Genomic DNA, 25825 nt, shown 5'->3' with positions numbered 1-25825 from the left:
TCCTATTGTGAAAACATTTCTGCAGAGATAGCTAAGAAGAGATAATCCAAATACTTTTAGTTCTAGAAACGTTAGAATATCAGCTAGATCTAAAAAGGAGAACATTTTTTTATGTATTACTGTTCCTTCCTACATTTAAAAAAGAATTCTTCAAGCTCAGAGTAGTTAAGAATTTTATATTTTGAGGAACTAAGATTTGTCAAATGCGGTAAGCAGGAAGTCAGGCCACCAGGCGACCGCAGAAAAGCACGTGGTTTGCTCTGAAATTCCGTCACAACATGAGCTGGTCGCCTTGGTGGAGCAGGCTTCCCCACTACTGTTTAAATTTGAGAGATACACAAATTCAAGGGCAACGCCAGCTCTAGGGAGCTGAAAGCAGAAAGAACGTCTTGCATCTGAGGCTGCTTTCTTTCTCCTGAAGCTCTTCTGGTCAGCAGAAAGAGCTCTGTAAAGCTTTAGCATTGGGGCAGGTGGAGCTGCCTACTGGGAAATTTGCTTGGGAGCCCTTAGATCTCACAGGCTTGTGAATGTAGTTATTTCTCTTCTCCCTCCCTCCCTTTCTTTTATTCTTTACACTCTTGTGGTTACTCTCTGTTAGACAAAACCCTTGTATTTCTTTACCAGATTGCCCAGAGTTAGGTAGAAGGTTTCCTTTTCCTCTGCTATGAGTTATAGTATGGAGGCTCTTCCAGTAGGCACATTGGGACTGTGTCACTTCTTTTTTTTTTTTAAGGTTGATTGAGTTTAGAGAGAGAGAGCGAGACAGCCAGTGAGCACTGTGGGAGGGCAGAGGGAGAGGAAGAGAGAATCTCAAGCAGACTCCCCACTGAGCATGGAGTCTGACATAGGGCCCGATCTCATGACCCCGAGATCATGACCCTAGCCGAAATCAAGTCGGATGCTTAACTGACTGAGCCATCCAGGTGCCCCGAGGGACTTTGGGGACTTCTGATATGCTACATAAGAGCTGTGTTTCAAACAGAGGATGCAAATATCTCTAATTAAAGAAGAAGAAGAGTTATTTCCAAGAGCCTACTCTGTGCTAAGCATGGTGAGGAGTAAGAGAAGTACCGGGCAGAGTTGTTAACCTCTGGGAGTTCATAGACAAATTGGACAGGCCAGGCATATATGTGTACAAGAAAATCTAGCCAATGATACAGGATTATATAGAACATGTTCCAGCAGTAGGTAGCTGAGGTTACTTGCCTTGTAAAGGCAGTAAATACTGTGGGAATTTAAGGAAGGGAAAGCAGAGAGTTACTCATCCATGTCTTCATTAATTGTGTGTGTATGTGTTTCCTGCTGTCCTTGTCATTGGCATGTTTCCCAAGGGGGAAGGGGCATTTGAAATTTTGAGCATTAATGAAGTTGAGTAGGTTTTTAGCATCTCCGGTTATTATGCAACGTTATTTAGCCCTGATAACAATCTAACCTATTAAAGCTGGTAGCTCTCAGTGGGCAGATTATTTCATTTTAATAGGATGTTTGACTTTTCTCTGAAATCTCATTTGGTATCTCTCTTTAAGCTTGAGACCCAAAATTCCAGGTCTGATACTGAATATTTTTCTTTTTAAAAATTTTTTTAAAGATTATTTTAGAGAGAGGGAGGGAGAGAGCACAGGTGCACATGAGCAGTGGGGAGGAGCAGAAGGACAGGGAGACAAGCAGACTTCTTGCTGAGCGGGAAGCCCGACAAAGGGCTAGATCCCAGGACTCTGAGATCATGCCCTGAGCTGAAATCAAGAGCGGGACAGTCAACTGACTGAGCCGCCCAGGTGTACCCTGAATATTTTCTTTTTATAATAGATTGTGGTGTGATTTTTTTTTCTTATTACAAAGTACATGTGACTTCTTGGAAAAATGCAAATAAAAAGAAAATAAAATCATTTTCCCCTTTGGAGAGATAATCATTGTTAAATGCTCTTTAGTATACATTTCCTTCCATATCTCTTTTTGGAGTTTCACCATGCTTCCAATTATGTAACCTGTACTCTTTCTTTCTTGTAAGCAGGATCTCTTCTCATGTTATCAAATATTCTTCTATAATATGTTTCTTGGATTCATGGTTATTCCATTATGTGTCTGTATCATTATTTCTTAATTAAACTCCCTCATGTTGGACACTTAGATGGTATCTAAGTTTTCATTGTTAAAATAGTACTGTAATGCTAAACTATTTCTTTTTGAATAGCTGTAGTTCTTTTCCTTGGATGAACTCTATATCTAGAAATGCAACTTAAAGGACCCATACATTTTCTCACTTTGGCTATTTATTATTTAGAAAAATATTATTTATTATTCACATATTTATCAAGAGGGTGTCTATTTTAACCCTACATATGAATAATTGGTCTTTTGAGCAGAGAAGTTTTCATGTATTGAAGGTTGTTCCACTAATTTGTATTATTACTTTCTCTTTAGCCCTCATGTAGTCAAATATTATGGCAGTTATTTTAAGAACACGGACTTGTGGATCGTTATGGAGTACTGTGGGGCTGGTTCTGTGTCTGATATCATTCGATTACGAAATAAAACGGTAAGTTTACCTTCTAGAACAATGGGCTTGGGCTGGTCCCTGGCCTTGTATTTGTGGGCACTCTTCTACTGCCATATCCAGAGAGATGACTGTCAGATTTCCCCTTTCCCATGATTCTTTCCCCCTCTGCTTTCTGATGCCTCCTAAAAGTGGTGTTTTTGACACCAGCCCAATCCAATGATATTTAGCATGTTTTGGGAGAGAAAACAATGACTGTCAAATCTTGGTGAAGCAATGAATTTTAAATGTTTAAATTTAGATTTGGTTTTCTCCCCCTACCCAGCATGTTCACAGATTAATTTCCTCTACATTCTATTTTTATTTTTTTTTTATTTGAGAGAGAGAGAGAGTGAGAGGGGGAGCATGAGAGTGGGGTAAGGGCCAGAGGGAGAAGCAGGCTCCCTAGCAGCCTGCTGCGGGGACTCGATCCTGGGACTCCGGGATCATGACTTGAGCCAAAGGCAGACGCTTAACCAACTGAGCCACCCAGGTGCCCTTCTACATTCTTTTAATCAGAGAATAACCTCTGTGTAAGATTATTTGCCCTTACTGTGATCACCAGGATAAAAGCTAAGAGTCAAGGGTTCTAATTCAGGTTCAGTTGCTTATTCAGGAAATATTTCTAGAATACTGTTCTAAGCCCTAGGGATAGTAAAGAAGACAACAACCCTGCTCTTGTGCTTGTACATTTTCTAGTAGGGCAACCACATAGCCAATTGTTGGTAATGAGAAAAGAAATACCAGATAGTGATCATTTCTTTGAAGGAACGGACTGGCAGAGAGTGCTCAGTGAGCTACTTGAGAGTGGACAGCTGAGAAAGGCCACTCAGGGAGGTAACATTTAAAGTAAAACTTGAATGACAAGATGGAGCTATGACTTCTAAAAGACATTCTAGGTAGGGCAATAAGCAGTGCAAGGATCCTGAGGCTAGAACAGGTTTGGCACAAAGAAGGCCACACTGTGAGTAGAGGGGAGAGGTGAGAGGACCTATAGGAGATGAGGTGAGACAGATGAGCAGGCCTGGATTCTGTTGGTATTGTTGGCCATGGTAATGAGTGTGCCTTTTATTCTGACTATAATAGGAAGCCACTGCCACGTTCTAAGCATGTCAGGAGACATCTGATGATGTACAATTTAGAAGATAAACTGTGGTTTCTGTGATAAACGGTGGCTTCTGTGTGGACTGTGAATGGATAAAAGTAGAAGCTAGAGACATCTTAGCCTTTAGTTTAGTTTTTTTCTTTTTTATGAGAAAAACAGGAATAATACCTATGTTAAATATTTGTAGAATTGTGAAAATTAATTTAAATATAGGAAAGTACTTTGTACTTTGTGAGGCACTCTAGGAATTTAAGGTGAGAATATTTTAAAACTCAGTTGTATCCTCAAAAAAATTAAAAATAGAGCCACCCTAGGATTTAGTAATCACACTACTGGGTGTTTTCCCAAAGAATACAAAAGCTGATTCTAAGGGATATATGCATACCCGTGTTTATTGTAGCATTATTCACAGTGGCCAGATCCTGGAAGCAGCCCAAGTGTCTATTGGTAGATGGATGGATAAAGAACATGTGGGGTGTGTATGTGTGTGTGTTTATAAATATTATTCAGCCAAAAAAAAAGAATGAAATCTTGTCATTTGCAACAATATGAATGAATCTAAAGAGTATAATGCTAAGCAAAATAAGCCAGAGAAAGATGAGTATCTTATGATTTCATTCACATGTGGAGTTTAAGAAACAAAGCAAACGAACAAAGGAAAGAAAAAGAGACAAACCAAAAAAACAGACTCTTAACTGTAGGGAACAAGCAGATGGTTACCAGAGGGGAGATGGTTGGGGGATGGGTGAAATAGGGGCTGGGGATTCAGAGTACACTTATGGTGAGCACTGAGTAATATACACAATTGTTGAGTCACTGTATTATACACCTGAAACTAATAGAATGCTGTATGTTAATTATGCTGGAATTAAAATAATAATAATTTAAAAATAAGAAAATAAAACTCAGTTGTAACTTTTGGATTATCTATATGACTATATCCTTTTCTTAATTTACATTATTCAGAGTTAGTATGCTTTTCTAATCAAATAGCAAGTTCTTTAGCTAGGAATTATATCTTACCATAAGTTATATTTAAAGAAGTCCCAAAGCTTGAATAATTTATTGAATTAAAAATTGGGCTCCAGTGCTCACTTCGGCAGCACATATACTAAAAATTGGGCTCCAGGGGCATCTGGGTGGCTCAGTTGGTTGAGTCCAACTCTTTTTTTTTTTTTTTTAAGATTTATTTATTTATTTGTCAGAGAGAGAGAGAGAGGGGAGCGAGAGTGAGCACAAGCAGACAGAGTGGCAGGCAGAGGGAGAAGCAGGCTCCCTGCCGAGCAAGGAGCCCGATGTGGGACTCGATCCCAGGACGCTGGGATCATGACCTGAGCTGAAGACAGCTGCTTAACCAACTGAGCCACCCAGGCGTCCCGAGTCCAACTCTTAATCTCAGCTCAGGTCTTGATCTGAGGCCCCAGTGAGTTCAAGTCCCACATTGTGCTCTGTGTTGGGCATGGAGCCTACTTAAAAAAATTGGGTTCCAGGCCTTCTTATGTGCAGCATTAAGTTACTTTGTTTCAGGTATCTTGAAGCAATCCAAAACTAATTTTAATGGCTCATTTCATGTTTTAATATTAGTTTATTGTATTTATCTACTTTTTAGCTATCAAGTGCTGATCTTTAATTATTATACATTATTTTGTAAAATGTCTTAATTCTGTCTCATCCAGCATGATAGTCACTAGCTACATGTGGTTACTGAGCACTTCAAATGTGGCTAGTCTGAATTGAGTTGTGCTATAAGTATAAAATACCAGATTTTGAAGAATTATTATAAGAAGAAAAAAAAAACTTTACATTTTTTATATATTGATCACATGTTAAAATGATAATATTTTGGATAAATATGGTTAAAATATATTATCAGAATTAATTTTAGGGTGCCTGGCTCACTCAGTTAGAGGAGTATGCAACTCTTGATCTTGGGATCATGAGTTTGAGCCCCATGTTGGGTATGGAGATTACTAAAAAAAAATAAACTTAAATAAATTTTGCTTTTTTTAAAAATGTGGGTCCTAGAAAATTAAAAGTTCTATTTGTGGCTCACATTATATTTCTATGGGCAGTGCTGCCTTAACCGATTAGCTTAACGGGTTAGAATAAGGCATTAGTAAGTCAGTCACATGAACATTGTTCTCTTAGGCCACAGAAGGTACCCACACTCCAGCTTGCAACGTTGCCAGTAGTGTTTGCTTGGACTGCGATCATTTGTAAGCACAAATTACTTATTGTGCTTCAGCTTCATTTTCTGTAAAATGGTGATGATATAGTATTTATTTCATGTGATTTTTGTAAAGATTTAATGAGATTACAAAAATAGTGCCTACCATAGAATAAATGCTTAATAATTAACTCTTTTTAATTTTATTAGCAGAGTGTCTGGCTCATAATTGATGCTTATTAACGATTGATTGGTAGCATGGTAGTTATTAAGCCATGTGTATTCTAATACTCCTTTTATCATTTGATTTTCATGACATTCTTGAAGAAAGCTGGTAGTCCTGTTTTATTGGTCCTATTTATTGAGAAACTGAGACCAAGAGAAGTTCAACTTAGGTCCCACAGCTAGAGCATAGAGCCAAGGGTAAAAACTAGGTCTTCTAGTCCCCGATCCCTTGTTTTTTGCACCACAGCATGCTCTCTTCTAAATGTGAATTGTTTGTCAGAAGGGAGGCTGAGAGTTAGTTGATGGATTGCATTTGTTTTCTCACTGGAGTCGGGTCTGCAGGAAATCAGCATGGGCTGAGCACGTATTCTGTGTCGATCAGCAGTCTTGTTTTCATTTATTCATCATCATTCAGCAAACATTTTTTTGGGACCTGCTACGTGTCAGGTGGCTTTTTTGGGGGCTAGGGATACAATAGTAAACAAGCCAAAGACATTTTATTTTTTATTTATTTTTAATAAGTTTGAAGATTTATGTATTTATCCGAGAGAGAAAGAGAATGCGCGCATGCTTGTGCGCCTGTGTGGGGAGGGGCAGAGGGAGAGAATCTTCAAGCAGATCCCCCTCCCCCGACCATGGAGCCTGACATGGAGCTTGATCTAACGACCCTGAGATCATGACCCAAGCTAAAACCAAGAGTTGGATGCCCTTACCCAACTTAGCCACCCAGATGCCCCCAAAGACATTTTTAAAATGGGGCTTACGTTCATAATAGGGAAGGTAACACATAATAGGTATACAAATATCATATAATATGTCAGATGGGGATAATACTGCATTTGCCAATAAGATAGGATAAAGGGTAGAGAATGATCTGGGAATGGAGGGAACTGGGGAAGGCCTCTTTGACTCTCTGGATGGAAGACCATTGTAGACAGAGAGAACATGAAAAGGCCCAGAAGGGCAAGTGTGCTTTGAGTGTTCGAGAAATAGTAAGGAAGGCTACGAGGCTGAAACAGAATGAGCAAAGTAGAAAGTATAGAGGATGAAGGTAGCTGGGGACCAGATCATGTAAGACTCTGGTGAGGACTGGTTTTCATTTTGAGTGGCTTAGGAAGCCTTGGTTGGAGGGTTTTGAGCAGCTCTGGCTTGCATTTTCAAAGGTTGATTATGGCAGGCTGCCACATGGGAAATACACTGCCCAGGGTCAAGGGCAAAAGCAGTGAGACCAATTAGGAAGTTATTAGAATAGTTCAGGCAGGACATGCTGGTGGCTTGGAGTAGGGTGATTAATGATTACAGAGGATGTATTTGTATATATTTTGAAGTTAGGGAAGAGCCAGGGATGACTTCAAGGTGTTTGGCCAGGGCAACTGAAACTGCCTTGCCCTGAGGGAGAAGACTGGGAAGAACAGAGTAGGTGGGGTGGGGTGGCGGTGGAAGTACAGAATTTGATTTTGACGTGTTCTGCTTACATGCTTGTTAGATTTGCAGCTGGAGATGCTGTGTAGGCAGGTACGTGAATCTAATGTTTGGGGAGAGATGGGACAGGACATGTAACTTTGGAAGGGGTTAATGGAGTGGTGGTATAAGCTGTCAAATGCTGCCACAGGTTGAAGACCTTACATTCTAGGAAGGGAGCTTGGATCTGATTTTTTTCCCTTTATTGAATGTAAAATGCTATAAGCTGATGGAATTTTAATCTTTCATTCTTTTTTTAGTTAACAGAAGATGAGATAGCTACAATATTACAATCAACGCTTAAGGGACTGGAATACCTTCATTTTATGAGAAAAATACACCGAGATATCAAGGCAGGAAATATTTTGCTAAATACAGAAGGACATGCAAAACTTGCAGATTTTGGGGTAGCAGGTCAACTTACAGTAAGTAAAAATGTTACTTTTCTTGATAACTTTCAGTTCTGTCTGGAGAAGGAATTCCTTTCATTTAGTCATTTTTTTCAATAGAATACTCAATTTCATTATATTTGTAAAAAGGTAATGGAAGGTACCACTAAGTTATGAAAGAGCTCCTGGGTTATTTTAGATCTTTTCCTGGGGTTTAGGTCCCATGGTTTAACTTTGATAAAAATAAAAGCTAAAACAAGAATGACAGGGTAGAAGTTGAAATTCTATTCATCGTATTTGCAAAAGGAAGAAAAATTCAGTCCCAACTGCTTTTCTTGAATAAGACCTAACACCATCTCAACTGGGTAGCAGTTGGCAGTTACTTTACTGAAAACACTCCTCGTTTGGTTCCTGGATACAGTCTTTTGACTCTCCTCCTACCTCACCAGTGTATGGCAATGACAAACACCATGTTTTCAAAACAGGAAATACAGAATTACCTGATTTTGAAGAATACCTAAGTATATGTGACATATACATAGAAACATAGAAACAATTTTGGACAGATACATACTAAAATTCACAACAGCTATATGCATCAGTTTTCTTGGGTGGTAGCAAAAATATTTTTTGTTTGTTTAGGGCTGGTATTAGGTAGAATTTTTTGTTTGTTTTTTGGTTTTTGTTTTTAAATCTGCCTGGATTATGTTAGGGAGTTTAATAAAGTATTGCAATGGCACAAAAATTGCTTTGATGTTTAAAAAAGAAAATCAGAAATTTATTCCATTTTGTGATTACTGGGTCTTTCAGAAGATTTTGTTATTAACACATAAAGTGCTTTGAGGGAAAAATTTATGCTTCCAACTATAGTATATAAATGTATATAAATCCCTTTTTGGGGTGCATGTCTGGCTTAGTAGAGAGTGTGACCTTTGATCCCAGGGTTGTGAGTTCAAGCCCCACATTGGGTGCAGCCTACTTAAAATGAATAAATCAAATAATTAATTAAAAAAAATGTACCCATTTTCCCTTATATTTGCCAATACCAATAAATTGTATATTTTAAATCATTTTGAAACAATATTTTTACATTTGATTATTGGCCATTTATAATTCTTCTTTTGTAACTTAACTGTTCATCTTAATTTTGCTAATTGTGTTGGACTTTTTAAAAAAAAATTATATGCTGAAAAAGATAAACCAAAACTTAAAAAAATTATATGTTAAAATTGTTAATCCTTTGTTATGTATGTTGAAACATCTTTTTGTAGTTTGCTAGTTATCTTTTTACTTTGATTATGGTTTTTCTTTAAATACCGAAGGTTCCAAAATCTATATATCCCTTTTATATTATGGTTTCTGCCTTCACTGTCACCTATAGAAGTCCTTTTCTGCTCCAACATTGTATAACTGTTCATCTATACTTCCTTTAGTACTTTGTGGATTTCATTCTTTGTATGTAAATTTTCAACCTATTTGAACTTCCTTTGGTAAGAAATGTAAGTTAGGAAATTAACTATAGAATTTTGCAAATGACTAGCCAGATGCCCAGCACTTTTTTTGTCCTTTGCTTGTAATTTGGAATGACATTTTAATCATATCTTCAAGCTATATATGTGTGTGTGTGTGTATGCACACATATAAATACACATACAATGCCATTGTCTTTTTCTGGATTTAATATTTTCCCACGTTATGCTCCTGCACCAATATAACTTTGTCATACAGATCAAGGTGGGTTAGTATCTACTCATTATTCTCAGTTTTCAAAAAATTTCTAGATATCTAAATACTCCTTTCTAAATAATGAATATTTTGAGGATATAATTCTTGAAAACAACTTTGAGTAGCCCCATTTAAAAACTGCAAATTTAAGTTTCAGAGCAAAGGAAATGACTAAGCGATAAATTAGTTCCTGTGCTAGTTTTTACATAGGACCAACTAAGTAAGATCGATTTAAAAATATTACCTATCATTTGCTCCTGACTGGCCTAGCCTAACTGAAGCCATAGGCATTTCAGAAGGAACAGGAGTGACAGCAAGTCCTGTTGCATATTTAGTTCTGTCTAAAATCCTCTTCCCAAAATACAAGAGCTCTAGAAAGGTTCTCTTTCATTAAGGCCACACTGTTCTGGGGAAGTAGGTAAATAGTTATTTGCCTATGTGAGCTAGATTCATACATTTTTCTCTGAGACCCAAACTAAGACTTTTCTCTATGTATACATTCTATTTTATAGAATATATCCTATGATAAAAAGGAAAATTATGTGTGTACATAGATGTACACAAATATGGTTTTTCTTTTTTTAATTTTTGGATAGCACATTTACTATATATTCATGTAACTGATCAGAGTGTTATAGGAGTATATGGGATGGAAAGTGAAAGTCCTTCGTGATTCCACCTTCTAGATACAGCTGTTGTTAATAGTTCAGTGTGTATGGAGATTTTTCTTTTGCTATCCATGTAACAACAATACTTGTTATTATTGGTTGCTGTTTTGTCATATATACATAATATATGACAACATAATTATATATAATTTTGCAACCTGATTTTCTCTTTATAATATGCCTTGTACATTTTTCCATGCCAAGAAAATGAATCTATCTCCTTTTTAAAACAATATATGGTGGATGGGGCACTTGGGTGTTTCAGTTGGTCTGACTCCTGATTTCAGGTCAGGTCATGAGATCAGGGCTGTGGGATCAAGCCCCACATCAGGTCTCATGCTTAGCAGGGAGTCTGCTTGAGATTCTCTCTCTCCCTCTATCTCCCCCTTCCCCTCCCCCCACTTGCATGTGCCCTCTCTCTCTAAAATAAATAAATCTTAAAAAAAAAAAAATTTGAGGGGCACCTGGGTGGCTCAGTGGGTTAAAGCCTCTGCCTTCAGCTCAGGTCATGATCCCAGGGTCCTGGGATCAAGACCCGCATAGGGCTCTCTGCTCAGCGGGGAGCCTGCTTCCTCCTTTCTCTGCCTGCCTCTCTGCCTACTTGTGATCTCTGTCTGTCAAATAAATAAATAAAATCTTTAAAAAAAATTAAAAAAAAATTTTGAGAGAGAGCATGTGTGTGAGTAGGGGTCGGGGGGATGCGGGGGTGCCAGAGGGAGAGGGAGAGAAACAGACTCCCTGCCTAACGGGGAGCCAGACTTAGGGCTTGACCCCAGAGCCTGAGATCATGACCTGAGCCAAAAATCAAGAGCTGGATGCTTAACTAAGCCACCCAGGCACCCCTAAATAAATCTTTAAAAAAAATACAGTGGATATTTATGGTATTTAATTTACCCCTTTAGATGGTCATTTGAGTTGTTTCCTTTTTCTTTTTCCCGTCTCTCCTACAAATATTTCTCCAATACTTGTGCATCTATATTCGGGCATCTGCACATAAGATACATTTCTAGAAAAAGATTTGGATCAAAGGATGTGGACATTTAAAGTTTATAAATATTGCCAAATTGCCCACAAAAACTTGTACCAATTTATACTCTAGTAACATTATTCCAGTGTGTGACTTTCTGTGCTGTTATCAGCACTCGTTATTATTAACCTTTTAAGTTTTTGTCAACCTCATTTTAGTGTTTGTTATTTTTTGCAGGTTTTTTAATGTGTGTGTTTTAAGAATTGAGAATCTTTTACGTTTCTAGGTCATTTGAATTTCTTTTGTGACCTGCTCAGTTGTGCGTTGAGTGTGGTTTTTATATGTATCCCAAGTATAAGATGCTTCTTATTGTTGGAAAAGTCTCTTTTCCTCACTAGTTTTAATGCTTAGTGTTGATCTCTACTCTTCTCTGTTTCAGGATACCATGGCCAAAAGAAACACAGTGATAGGAACACCATTTTGGATGGCTCCAGAAGTGATTCAGGAAATTGGATACAACTGTGTAGCGGACATCTGGTCATTGGGAATAACTGCCATAGAAATGGCTGAGGGAAAGCCGCCATATGCCGATATCCATCCAATGAGGGTAAGGAAACCAGTAGAGTGGTTAGCTCCTGGTCGTCATTAGAAAGCTGGTGACTTACTTGATTTAGGTGGCAAACAGTAAATGAATTAATTGTATATGATTGGTAAGTGTCAGTCTAGACTCCTAGTTGTCGTCACTGATCAATTCAAGTGTGATCTACCACCTCCATGTCAGGGGCTGTGTGTTGATAGCCATCTGACAGGACACAGGGCACAGAAATGCTTGGTTTGACTTGTGCAATCTATATATTTTTAATAATTTAGGTGCTCACATTTTAACATAACATTGACTGGAGCTGGGTGGTCGTCCCCTCCTTTATACAGGGCACTGGCTTTCCATTTTATCAGTCTCCAAGATTCCCTAATCACCAAGTATCCCTTGTCACTTATCACAGTGTTTTCTGTTCTGTTTTTCTCATACTAGTGTTAAGAGGAAAGCAAACTCATTTTTTGAACTCATGTCACTAACACCCAGCCCAATTTGTTTGTTATCTTTTTCCTGCCTGGCCCTCAGAGGTATTTACATTGGTAAGTTCTGCTTCATAGATCCCCAGACTCTCCTCATCTGGAGGCTCTGTACTTTGCAGCCTCCATGGATTTCTAGAATAGTAAGGGCCCATTGGTCCAGTCTCCACTGAAGCTATCGCCATGACACCCTAAGGGATTTGTAAGCTGTACCCAACCCAGACCTCTCATCACAGCACTGTTAAAAAGCCTCGGCCCTGCCTTCCTCATTGCCTGCATAGTCCTCCATACCTCCCAGCCCAGCTCCTCCGCTTTTATTAATTAGTTCTTCCATTAAAAGGCTTAACACTTTTTAAAAAAGTATTTATGTGCTCAGAGATAAGGTCCCCTCTTTTTGGGGGGCAGAAATGGGGAAGGGTGGGAGGATTTACTAGTAGATTTAAAGAATATGGTTTAAGCTGTTTATTACAGAGTTGTTTTTTTTATTTTAATTTGCCTCTTTTATTGGACAGTAAATAATAGTTTTAATTTTTTGAAATAGAAGAATTTAACTGCATTGTGGTGTTCTGGTTTTTGGTTTTGTTTTTTTCAAATATGTTAAATTCCCTCGGCCTTGACGTTGATGAATCTGTTGTGATTTGAGGGACTTTCCTGTTTATGATCTCCTCGCATTCACTGCTCACATCTAGTGGTGATGGTGACTTTTATGGGGAGGGAAATTTGACCACTGTGGGGCTGAGATGCTCTTAAGGCTATCGATGCTCTCAGGTCTTGTCTTTTCACTTTGAAGGCAGTATACTGTGGTTAGCAAAAACCAAAATAAACTTGCTGGATACTGTGAGGTTGAGGGAACAAAAATACATATGAAAGAAGGAGAAAGAGAACTATAACAACTTCTCTAATTGTCATACTTTCTACTGTGAGACACTTAGTCTTTTGTTGGTATTTGGGTGGGCTGATCAGTGGATAAGAGGTATCTCTGGTCGTATTTTCATTGGTGCATCACTTTTATTTTGCCCCCCCCCAATTTTTTTTTTTAACTAGGCAATCTTCATGATTCCCACCAACCCTCCCCCAACGTTTCGAAAGCCAGAACTGTGGTCTGATAACTTCATGGATTTTGTGAAGCAGTGTCTTGTAAAGAGCCCTGAGCAGAGAGCCACAGCCACTCAACTCCTACAGGTATGAATCTCCCCAGGATGCTGCCTGTTTCATTCACATACTGGCCAAAAGATGCTGGCAACCCACCTGTAGGGAGACGGTAAAGAAGTAGAAGACAGTCCCTGCCTCTAGGGAGCTTTGACTCTGAGTAGAGAAGAATGTTAAATCATTGAACAAGACAATAATGCAAGAAAATGGAGGGTTCTGTGGGATTGGAGATTGGGAACTGACATTTAGCGAGCACCTGCTCTGTGCTGGGTGCCGTTTAGTCATCACAGACACCCTGGGAGGGATGGGTATTACTGCAGTTTTATAGGTGAAAAAATGGAAGCTTAGAAAGGTTAACTCATTTAGAGTCACTCAGCTGAGAAACAGCAGAGCGAAGACTAGAACCTGGGTCTTCTTGGTTCCAAAGCAGGAGCGCCCACAAGTCTGTCCAATTCTGATGAGGCATTGTGATTAGTGGTAGGTGCTCTTGTAGCGCATAATGGGAGGAGGCCACTTTGGGCAGGTGGTACTGGGACCACTGTCCTGGAGCAGGGAACCTTGGTGCGTGGGCCTGGAAGGATGGGAGGGGCTTGTAGGCAGTCTGCTCAGTGGTTAGGAGGTTGGATTCAGGAGTCACACTGCTCAGATTTGAATCCTGGCCTCCTGTTTACTAACTTTTTGACCTTGGGCAAATAACACAACCTCTCTGTTGTTTTAGTTTTCTTATCTGTCAATTGGAGACCAAGTACCTTCATATGTCGTGAAGATTAAATGATATAATAGTGTAACTTTAAATAATGTTTCACGCGTATTAAAAGTAGTGTGTTGTGGATTTGACAAGCATCTGTGGTTGTTACTGGGCTAGGCCAATGGTTTTCAGCCATGTCAGACCCAGTTCCCCCTCTTTTAACTAGTATGTATATTTGTAATACTCTCACTGGTGTTCTGGATTGAAATTCTTAGACAATAAAATCTGTTTATGGCCATAATTTTAAAAGAGTATAATGTGTATGATATAACGAAGGCGTAAAGATTTATAATAAAGCGCGTGTCAGTATAGAGAGAGGGGCTCTAGCTTGACTCAACTTGCAGACATAATGAGGTAGTTATATACCTGTACCTAGAACCATAAATGAGCTTAGAGTTAAAAGCAGTAAGAACAGAAACCGTTCCATTCAAGCAATACAGGACAACAAATGGATGGACACTAGCATAGAAGTGATGTTAAATAATAACAGACCAGGCTTATTTGTATGTGATAAGAGGAGGGAAATGATCTTACAGATTTTCCAAGCAGAGGGAAGAGAGAACAAGGAAATAAGATATTCTTGCAAATGAGCCTGGGTCGGTCTTATTTCTAAGTGTATTGACAGAGTCCGTTCCTGCCCGGGGGGGGGGGGGTTACTAATGAAGTTTTATGGAAAATAAATCTCTTTTGCAGTCCCACCGTGTGCTGAGACATACTTCTAATCTCTTGAGTACTTACAGAGACCTTAGAGACCATATATCCTCTGGTGGGTGCTGGGGAATAGAGAACAGGTTGCAAAGAGAAACACTGGGGGACAATGTCAGAATCAGTTGGGAAGACCCCAAAAGAAATTCCAGACATAATTTCCCAACTGTGTGAATTTCTTATTGTACTACCAACACAAAAATAACAAAAATGTACAGTGGTATTAATATTAAAAAATTCAAGCATTTTTGTATTCATTTACATTCCATTATTTTTATTACTTATATATTTATTATTTATTTCATCATTCCACACTATCCCTGTGTTTCAAGTGTCTTTGCTGATTGATATTTGGGTCTACATCTCTTATGTATTTGTGACCAGTTTTAGTATTTCTGTGGTAACTACAATTTTGCACTAAAACCCTTTTTTTTAACCTAAATTTGTAGTTGGCAATGCTAGGTAGCACATTGTATAGGAAGAATAAGCAGGGTGAGTAAATTATTCAGTGCTATTTAAACAATATCTTTATGACATTTAAGCCTTACCCTCTAAAATCATCTCCTAAATTACTGGACTTCTCACTTATCTCTTGAAAAAAATCTGGAGTTTTATGTACTGAAGCGTATCTATAATCTGCGACATTTGAAAGATGCGCAGAATGTGCCACAGTTCACTGTCGTGTGGGACCGTTCCACCCCTTGAAGGCTTGCTGGTGTCCCTGGCTCCCCTGATATGCCATCGGTGTTCTCCAAACACTGTGACCACTACCAGCTCCCAGCATGTTTAGCAAACTTCCTCTAGGGGGTGATACCACCCTGTTGAGAGTCTCTAGATTTGACAGCGAGAAACAGAGGAGACTTTGGCAGCCAGGCTGAAAAAGATGGGCAAAGCCCGAATGCGCGTCTGGTCAGAGTTATAAAGTGAGTGTGGTTTCATGGCGCTCACCCAAAACAGAAAGAGAAAGAAGACATTCGTGGACTGAGCAGATGGTATCCAGTCCCTCCAGTGTGCCAGGCGCTGGGTGGGCACTGGTGCCCTTGATACCATCTCCAGTGTCATCTTCTTTCTCATTGAAGCACCCGTTCGTCAAGAGCGCCAAGGGGGTGTCGATCCTGCGGGACCTAATTAACGAGGCCATGGATGTGAAGCTGAAACGCCAGGAAGCCCAGCAGCGGGAGGTGGACCAGGACGATGACGAGAACTCCGTGAGTGGCAGGCCCCGCTGTGGGCCTCGGGCATTCGTGCGTGTTATTTCCTGATTGCTGGGTCAGGTGAGATGAGTGGGGGGCGGATAACAGGTCGGCCTGGGGCTGGGGATGCCCCTTTCATGATTATGGCCTGCCCGGGACACTGCTAAGGGCTTGCTGAGGCCGTGCTCCTTCTCACGGTGCTTCCTAAGACGCTTCCAAATTTTACTCTTTGGCCTCTTTATCATTTATTCCATTTACCTTTTTTTTTTTCTCTTTTTTTTTAATTTGGAAAAGCGAATGTTCAGGTCTGAAACTTGGTTTTTCATGCCCTTTGGGGGAATCAAGGATCAGTACTAAATGCACATTTTACACCTGCAGACTCCCTCATAAGCCCGAGATTCCAAGGGTGTGCACCTCTATGTTGTAAAACTATTAAAAAAAAAAAACAAACAGGGGTGCCTGGGTGGCTCAGATGGTTGAACTTCTACCTTTGGCTCGGGTCGTGATCCCGGGGTTCTGGGATCGAGTTCCGCGTCGGGCTCCCTGCTTGGCGGGGAGCCTGCTTCTCCCTCTCCCTCTGCTGCTCCCCCTGCTTGTGCCTTCTCTCTCTCTATCAAGTTAATGGGTAAAATCTTAAAAAAAAAAAATGGCTGTACTCACAGGGGCTCAAACTCATGACCCTGAGATCAAGAGCCGTGGGCTCCTCTGACTGAGCCAGCCAGGCGCCCCACTGTTGTGAAACTTACGAGGGAGAGAGGAAGGGGAGAGGGAGAGGGTCTTCCCGGGTTAGATATGCCACTCTTGCCTGGCTGACTTTATGATCTTTTTTGGTTAAGTAAGAGTGCTCTCAGTTCTCAGGGGTATGGGTCTAGCACCCCAGTTGGCGTCAAATCCAGAAGTGCTTGCACTGAGATGAATAATAGTAATTCCAAAGACTCAGGCCTTTCGATCCAGTCGGGCCTGATTTGAGGTTTTGCCCTCTCGTAGGAGGAGGATGAGATGGACTCCGGCACGATGGTTCGAGCAGCAGGTGATGAGATGGGTACTGTCCGGGTAGCCAGCGCCGCGAGTGACGGAGCCAGCACTATGATCGAGCACGGGGACACATTGCCGTCGCAGCTGGGCACCATGGTGATCAACGCAGAGGATGAGGAAGAGGAAGGGACCATGAAAAGTAAGGCTCTGCTTAAATGTACTCTCTCCTCGGACAACCCCTGTGCATTGCAGAGAAAACAGGCTCTCATGGTCCACACGGGCTCAGGCTGGAGTCGTTTTCTGGTTGTGCAGCATGAGGGTAGGGCAGGGTGCAGGAGAGGAGAGTTGGCCTGAGGCAGCAGAGGCAAGAACGCATCGGTGAGGAAGGACCTTCTTTGGAGCCAGAGCGGCCGGCGGCTCCCATCGAATGTTGTCTTTTTCTCTGCCTTTGCTCCGCGGAGGCAAGAGCCCGTGTATTGTTTTGATGCATAATTCAAAGTGTGTTGAGATGCTGAGCTATTTACTGTAGGTGTCTTCAGTCTATTTTCTATTTTCTGATAGTCAATAGTTAGGATGACTGTCCAGCTTTGAAAGTCCAGTTGCGTCCCTTCTAGTTGAATCTCTGCTTCACTTATCCTGCTCATCCTTTTTGGCTCGTGGCCGCCGCCTGACACTAGGGCTTGGCTCCCGTCTCAGGCTGCTGTCATCTCCTCTGATCTTCTGTTGTTTCCCATTCCTTACTCTGCATCACAGACCAACTCACAGAGGAAAGGAATTTGGAATACAAATGGTAATAATTGAGTTCTGGATGCACATTTTAGCCTGAGCCTTTCATAGCCTTAAGTCTTTATGATCTTTTCATTATCTTTTTTCCCCCCCCTTTTAAAGTTTAAAGGTCCTTCCTTTAAACCAGGGAGCAGCAACCTATGGTTCACAGGCCAAATCCAGCCCACCGCCTGGTTTTGGCAGTAAAGTTTTATCAGAGCATAGCCGTGTCCATTCATTTACATATTGTCTGTGACTGCTTTTGTTCCACAGAAGCAGAGTGAGTGGTTGTGACAGAGACCGTGTGGCCCCCAAAGCCTGAAATGTTTGTTCTCTGGTTCTTTACAGACAGAAAAAGTTCTCTAACCCCTGCTCTAGACTCCCTGCTTTGTGATGAATTCATTTATGAATTTTTCTTCAGTGCTGTGTCCCAGGGACTTTGCCGGGCACTGAAGAAACAGTCCTTTCCCCAAAGGAACTCCTTGTCTCGTGTGGTGGGCAGACTGTTAATTAATTACACTTTAGCGTGTGAAACAAGTTCTAAATTAGAGGTAATCTAGGCGTTTGTCAAAGCAGAGTGGAAAAGTGTTCAGTCTGCATTGGGGATTACTGAAGAATTCTGGAGGAAAAGCAGGAGGGTTGGCAGTGAGTAGGGCAGGCGGAGGTGTTCCAGCAGAGGGAGCGGTATACCCAGAGTCGCAGCGGGTGAGAGGAGGATAAATCAGTGCAAGGGGCCTGCAGCTGCTTTCTTGTGACCGGAGCGAGTAGATCTAGGCTCTGGGCCCCAGGCAGCCCCCTCTGCTTTTCACCTTTCAGGTCTGTGTATTTATTATCAGCCCTTTGCTTATGAAGAGAAAGGGTTTTCTTTTTTTCCTTTTTCTCTTTGGGGGCCAGGGCTCATCATCTGTGTTTGGATTCTGGTCAGAAGGATACAGGTGGTGGGAGAGTAGTAGTAGTGGTGATGGATGTGTAAATTGGTGTAACTTTTCTGGAATGCGGTATGCATCAAGAGTTTGAAAGGTTCAGACCTTGGACCCGGTACATTCCACGTCTAGGAATCGGGTCCAAGAAAATAATCGAAGATTGAGACAAATTATATTCAAGAATTTTTCCAAACATGTTACTTATAATTGTAAAAAAAGAAAAATCTGGATTAATTTAAAGTAGCAGATGGTTGGTCAAATAAATTTATGGTACATCATTAAGAGGGACTATTATACCATATAGAAATAATAAAAATCCTGTTTTGGAGGGGAATTTTTTTTTTTTAAGATTTTATTTATTTGACAGACAGAGATCACAGGTAGGCAGAGAGGCAGGCAGAGAGAGGAGGAAGCAGGCTCCCTGCTGAGCAGAGAGCCTGATGCAGGGCTCGATCCCACGACCCTGAGATCATGACCTGAGCCGAGCCGAAGGCAGAGGCTTTAACCCACTGAGCCACCCAGGCGCCCCCTGGCCGGGGGGGGGGAATATTTAGTGAGTTAGGGAAGTACTTATTATATATTGTTAAGTGAGGAAAGAAAGAAGCAAAATTATAGCAGTTTTATAAAAGTTTTATAAAAGGAAGAAGATAATTATTTTTTAAAATGCCAGTTTTATAAAAGTAAAGATAATTTACATATACGTATAATGTATACATAGAAAAAAGACTGAAAGAAAACCCAGAAAGGTTGGAGATAAATAAATCAGTTATTAAAAGTAGTTATTGGTAGTAGGATTATATATATTTTATTTTATTTTTTACTATTTATTTATTTGACAGAGAGAGAACGCAAGTAGGCAGAGCGGCAGGCAGAGGGAGAGGGAGGAGCAGGCTCCCCACCGAGCAGGGAGCCCGATGCAGGGCTCAATCCCAGGACCCTGGGATCATGACCTGAGCCGAAGGCAGCCGCTTAACTGACTGAGTCACCCAGATGCCCCTTATTTTATTTTTTAGATTTTATTTATTAACTTCACAGAGAGAGGGGGCATGAGCATGAGGGGAACTTTAAAAAATGGATATTTATAAGAGTTTATAAAAACATTGTCATCCTGCTAGTCCCTTTAAATTCTTATGTCATTCAGTGTTCTTAGATATGTTTTATTCCCTACACTCCAGATCGAAGTACCATAGAAATGTGTTGTTTGTTACATAAATAATCAAGTGAATGCTATTTACTAAATTTAGTGTTTTTTGTTTTGTTTTTAAGTAGCCAGTGTGATTTGTTAGGAAGGTTTTGCAGTAAGGAGAGGAGCTGACCTCTAGTCTTTTCATTGACTCTGAGTGCTTTATCTTCTACTTGTTTTAAGGGCTTTAATCATACAGATGATTATAATCACCGTGTAGTGTAGCGAGGCGGGTTCATTAACATCTGTTGTGCATGCGCATGTTATGGAAAATCTGCCCTTTTTTAAATTTAAAGCATTAATTTTGTTCCAAATGTAATTTTCCAAATGTATTTAAAGTGCTAATTCATTCAGCGGGTTGTTTGTTCAATTTCTGAGCTTGGATAGTTTCGCGTGTCTAATGAGAAACATGCATCTTTTATTATAGTCATGATGGAAAACCGTTTAAAAACCTCAGCAATCACAGCTGAGTGACATTAAATAAACTCAGGTCACCAGTCATCTGCTTTAGGTCTGGTAATTCTGTTTTTGGGCCACAGGTTTGATGGATTTGCCACTTATTTTGAGATCTCAACCACTTACTATTTTAGATATTATTTAAACTTTTTCATCACGAGAAATTAAAATGTGCATAATTGCACAGAATAATACCATGACTGACCCCAGTGGACCTGTCATCCAGTTTCAAACCTGATTGACTCATTGCCCATCATACCTCAGGCTCCCCCAAAGAAAATAAACTCAATTAATTTAAAGCAAATCTCAGAGATCATACCATTTCTTCAGAATTAGTTTTAAACATTTAAAGACTGTCTGACCAAGGTTGGCTCAGAGGCTGGCTCTCTGTGTTGTTTTGGAGAAGTCACTTTTCTTGTATGGGCCTCCGTGCCTTAATCAGTAAAATTAAAGAATTATTAAATTTATTTACTTTCCTTTTCCCTTAGAGCGCAAATAGTCCACACATTTATAAGGATTGTATAACTCATGACTAATATAGAACTGAAGTTTCTAGAAGTTGAAATTTGTGAAAATAAATAGGCTTTCATCTAGTGTCTTCTTTGACCTGTGAAATGTTTAATTCTTGAAAATTATAACTGTTACCCTTGATAAACTCAACAACAAAAAAGACCTATCCCTATAGTCGTTTGCATTAGTTTCAGAGAACCTCATTTTCGTTTCTAGTTTTAAAGAAACAGTAACAAGAAAATTGGAAGGCTCACATACATAATTTGTGTAGGACATCTAGGTCAGACACTTTTCTGAAATTTTTGGTACACTTTTTGACAATTGACTATATTTTACAGATCTTTCTAAAAGTTTATTCCTTGTCTTTGAAAAGTTAATTTGCTCCTATTCTCATTTACTATATTAAAAATTATTATACCAACATTATTACAGCAATATGAATCAACTGTTAGAGTAGTTTACCCTCTCACTCCAATAAAGAATGCCTGTTTTTGACTATGCACCCATATGATTCCTATATGGTAATAATTTGCCTAGATACTCTGCTTTCTGATTATTTTCTACTCAGTAAATGTATGCATTTTCCAAGGTGCTGCAAAACCCTTTTTTTATATTTATCACACTTAACAAGGTTTTTAAATCATTTATCTGTTGCTAGACATTTTGGTTGTTCATAATATCTCACCAGGGGGAACTTCTTACATATAAATGTTGCTTTTCCTGACAAAGTCTTCAGAAGTATTTTAATAGTTTCATGTGTAACTGTCACATTGTGACGCTGCTGTATTGTCCTCTGAAGTTTGTACCACTTTACATTCTGTCAGGATAATAGCTATCAGAGGACTTGGTTTCTCCCTTTGTATCCACTTCTTTTTATTTCCCATGTTTTAAGTCTCTGTGCCACTTTCTGGGTGTTTTCTCTGGATTTATTTCTAATTCTGTCATTCCTTTTTTAGCCGCATCAAATCAACGGTTTGACCCAGACATGGAGTTTATTTCATAGAAAAATTTTTTGCTTCCTAGGAGTTTTTTTTTCTTTAATATTTTATTTATTTATTTGAGAGAGAGAGAACAAGCACAAGCAGGGGAGGGGCAGAGGGAGAAGCAGGCTCCCTGCTGAGCAGCGAGCCCGATGTGGGGCTCAATCCCAGGACCCCGGGATCATGACCTGAGCTGAAGGCAGAAGCTTTAACCCACTGAGCCACCCAGGTGCCTCTAAATAGTTATTTTTAGATCTGGTTTTTTTTTTTGTAGTGTTCTAGTCTTGTCTTACAAATGTCATTCCTTTATCTCTTTGAATATTATTTTAAGGTATTGTTTTTAATTAATTAATATTTTTTGAGAGAGAGAGAGAGAGAACAGAGAACAGGGGGGAGGGGCAGAGGGAAAGATGAGAGATTAATGCTCAGCTCAGCGAGCCCTTTTAACTCCCCCCACCCACCATGTGGGACTTGATCCACAACCTCGAGATCATGACCTGAGCTGGAACCAAGAGTTGGATACTTAACTGACTAAGCCACCCAGGTGCTCATAAGGTATTTTTTAGATCAGTCTATTATCTTGAGTTTCTTGGGTCTAATTTCTGCTGTTTATTGTGTCTGCTATTTCTCATGCTGTTAGATTTCTTCTTACACTTTGTGATTTTTGTTTGTGGGCTTATCTTCATTGGGAAGTATCTTCTTTGGAGGTCTCTTATGTTCCTTGAGTTGCATGGGTGTCCCTTTGGGGCCCTAAGGGGTATTTCATTCCAGGAGTCTTAGATTATTTCTCGTTTCTGTAGTGTGCTTGTGGTACAGCCAAGGGAATTACATTTCTAGAAGTTGACTCTTTCCACCCCTCACACAGGCAGAAGCCATTCCTAAGCCATGTCCTTGAGCTTGTGAGTAGTTTGTCCTGGCTTCTTTCTTTGTGCTGGGAATTGAGTTCTAGCTTCCTTTTTATAGATGCGTGTTGGCGCCTGTCTTTATCCTGGTTCCTGTTCCCACATCAGGCTTAAAACTAGTCTCTGTGGTTTGGTTTTCCCAGTGGGCCATTCACTTCAGTGCTGTGGGTTCCTCTGTTGCTTTTGCCATTCGCAGAGTTTCCTGTTCTCGTTTTGAGCACTACAATGTTTCTGTTTTGTTAAGCCTTGAATTTTTGTGTGTTTAGAGAAGGAGGGGGCCTCTAGTGCTTCCGCCCATTCAGTCGTCTTGGACTGTCTATAGTGAGTCTAGGTCTCTACTTTCTCCACCGGGGAAGACTTGATAGAGAGATTGTTATTTGCTTGCGGTCACATGGCAAGTAAGTGCCAGTGCTGGTAATCTGAAGTCCAGAGTCTGTGCTCCTTTCCTTCTACTGAACTTCCAGTTTGTTTGGAAGCACACTCTTACATGAGTGGGCATTAGAGCTAATACAAAGCTCATCAAAATTCATGATTCTGACGGGGGCTGGCTTCTGAGGAGATTCCAGAGATAATCTTTTTCTTTTTCCTAGAACCAATTATGTATTATATATAAATTCTTTGTTTATTCTACTCAGGAAGATAAGCATTATAACTGTTAATAGCCATTAATGATTAAGCCCTTAATATGTATCAGGCATTGTGCTTAATCCTTTGCGAGCATTTCCCGTATTAATCATTAGTACCATGCTGTGTGGTAAATATAGCCACCTCCCATTTTATAGCAGCAGAAATGAAATTGCGAAGAGATTAAGTAACTTACTCGTGATCACATAGTGAGTAACAGAAGAGCGGAGGCTTCAAGCCAGATAATGTTTGATTTCAAAGCTTATTATGTTATATTCCCACTTTGGCAGAGCCTTTTTATTAAGTGGTTGAGGCTCATGTTACAGATTATATGTTGGTGAGCTCCAGCCTGCAGGAATGTACCTCTCCTTTGCTGGTTGTGTGAATAACTAGCCACTCTACAAGTTTCCCCCGCAGTTCCAGTAGCGAAGGACGACAGATGGTTCTCCAAGGGGGCCTGCCTGTGATGGTAGGCTTAACAGTGTGTTCTGTGTCAGGGAGCAAGTTGTGGTTGTGTATATCTGAATCTACAAGAAAGAATCCATTTGCAGCTAGAGGGAGGGGATCAGAGTGGGGTGAGACCCGGCCGTCTTACAAGAGACCTCGGGAACTTCTAAGAACCGTGGAAAACCGTGGCCCGCAGTACTTTGAAAACTTGTATCTGGATAAAATATCAGTTTGGGGATTTGGGAAGATGTCTTCTGTTTGTGTACTTAAGTGTGGGGTTTTTTGTTTGTTTGTTTGTTTGTTTGTTTTTGGTAAGAGCTATACAGGAACTTTGCCCCAAGGAGCTGAAGACAAGAACTTTGCCCCAAAGATCGGAACTCAGAGAATAGGTTGTAGGTCAGTGTTAAGATTGTTGTTCTTCCTCTTGACCAGCAGAGGGAGCTCTGTAACAGGGCATGGTTAGAATGTGTGTTCCCCCCCCCCCCCCCGTCCCCCGCCCCCACCTACGTACACAAATCCCCTTTCTGTAGTAGGCTTTATTCTCCCTCAAGACTGTCGTTTATTTATTTTAAAATCTATTTTAAGTAAGTGCAGCAACACTAGGACAGTGTCTTTATTTTATTTAGGTAGGAAATTGGATACCTCATACTTGGCGAAGTTCAAATAAAACTGAAGTCTGCCAAAACGTCTCAAAATAGTTTAAACTTTTCCTCTCTCTTCCCGGATTTCTCAGTAGACCTTCACCAGAACTGACGCTTTCTTTCTGCAGCACAGTGCCGTGGATGTAGTTTTGCAATCATCATCGGCTAAAATGCCTAACTAAGGAATTAAATAAAAATTTTAAATAAAACTTAAAATTCTGGTACAGAGCTGACTTGGGGAACGTTACTTGTGTATCAAAGTATATTAATAATGGCAACTTATAGTTTTGTTGCCTCTTTAGTTTTCACCTAATCTGTTCCATATTGACTATACAGAAGTCAATCTTACTTCTTTCTTTTGATCCTTATATATTTTTCTTTCTTACCAAGACCTCCAGTACAGTGTTGAATAGTAGAGGTGGTAGTGGGCATTCTAGTTTAAAAGGGTTGAATACGTGGCATCAGTCTTTCTGTCTTCCAGGGACACCTGGGTGAATCAGTCGGTTAAGCATCTGTCTTCAGCTTTGATCATGATCCCAGGGTCCTGGGATCCAGTCCCACTTTGGGCTCCTTGCTCAGTGGGGAGCCTGCTTCTCCCTCTCCCTCTGCCCCTCCCCCAGCCTGCTCATGCACATGTGCACACGCTCTCTCTTTGTCAAAATAAATAAATAAAATCTTAAAAAAAAAACAAACTTCCATCTTCCAGCGTCCAAGTTCCGACTTAAGCCTTTCAAATTAGACTCTGTGAAAGGGAGTAAGTGGGTGATTTCTATTTAAAACTTGCACACCATTGAGAAATTTCCAATTTTTATTCTAGAGCAATGGCCAAATTAATCTCTTGGAAATAGAATATTAAAGCGAGTGGCATACTTATGTTAGGACAACTCAGGAGCGCAGTTTGGGCAAATTCCTGTGATAGTATTACGTGGTGAAAACCCTGTGTATTTGTAGTTCCCCAGAAATTCCTAAGTCTCATGAAGGCCCCTATTGTAGCCATAAGTTTCCTCATGTCAAAACCAAAGCCCAGGCTCCTGTTGAAATGATTTTATTTCAACACCATCCATCAGATACTACTTTCAGAGCTGCAGAAGATGGAAATTCTTGACTCAAAGCCTATTTTCTTGACACCTGCAGTTGTTTGGAGAGGATCGTTAAGACGCTGTGTCCCTTGTGTGTTCTCGGTCTCATTCTCCCTGACTCCAGTGAAGGCATTTTGCAAGGATGGTAAATAGGACATAAGTACTGCAGGTATTTTAACCCTTCTTTTTACCACAGTAGCCTTAGTGTCCCAATTTCTGATCTCCTCAGGATGT

General features: G+C 40.2%; 1 protein-coding gene across 1 annotated transcript in view; it reads left to right on the top strand.

Moving 5' to 3' along the window:
- Nucleotides 1-25825, top strand: part of STK4 (serine/threonine kinase 4) — a 92476-nt gene that overhangs the window by 12606 nt on the left and 54045 nt on the right. Inside the window, exons 4-9 of the mRNA XM_080814041.1 lie at nucleotides 2422-2536; nucleotides 7752-7916; nucleotides 11680-11847; nucleotides 13356-13493; nucleotides 15993-16121; nucleotides 17094-17280. Coding sequence (XP_080670167.1) covers nucleotides 2422-2536; nucleotides 7752-7916; nucleotides 11680-11847; nucleotides 13356-13493; nucleotides 15993-16121; nucleotides 17094-17280 — 902 coding nt within the window. The remainder of the gene's footprint in view (nucleotides 1-2421; nucleotides 2537-7751; nucleotides 7917-11679; nucleotides 11848-13355; nucleotides 13494-15992; nucleotides 16122-17093; nucleotides 17281-25825) is intronic.

The sequence above is a fragment of the Martes martes genome (assembly GCF_963455335.1).
Source record: "Martes martes genome assembly, chromosome: 9".
Classification (NCBI taxonomy): Eukaryota; Metazoa; Chordata; class Mammalia; order Carnivora; family Mustelidae; genus Martes; species Martes martes.
This window is presented reverse-complemented; position numbering and strand designations above follow the sequence as displayed.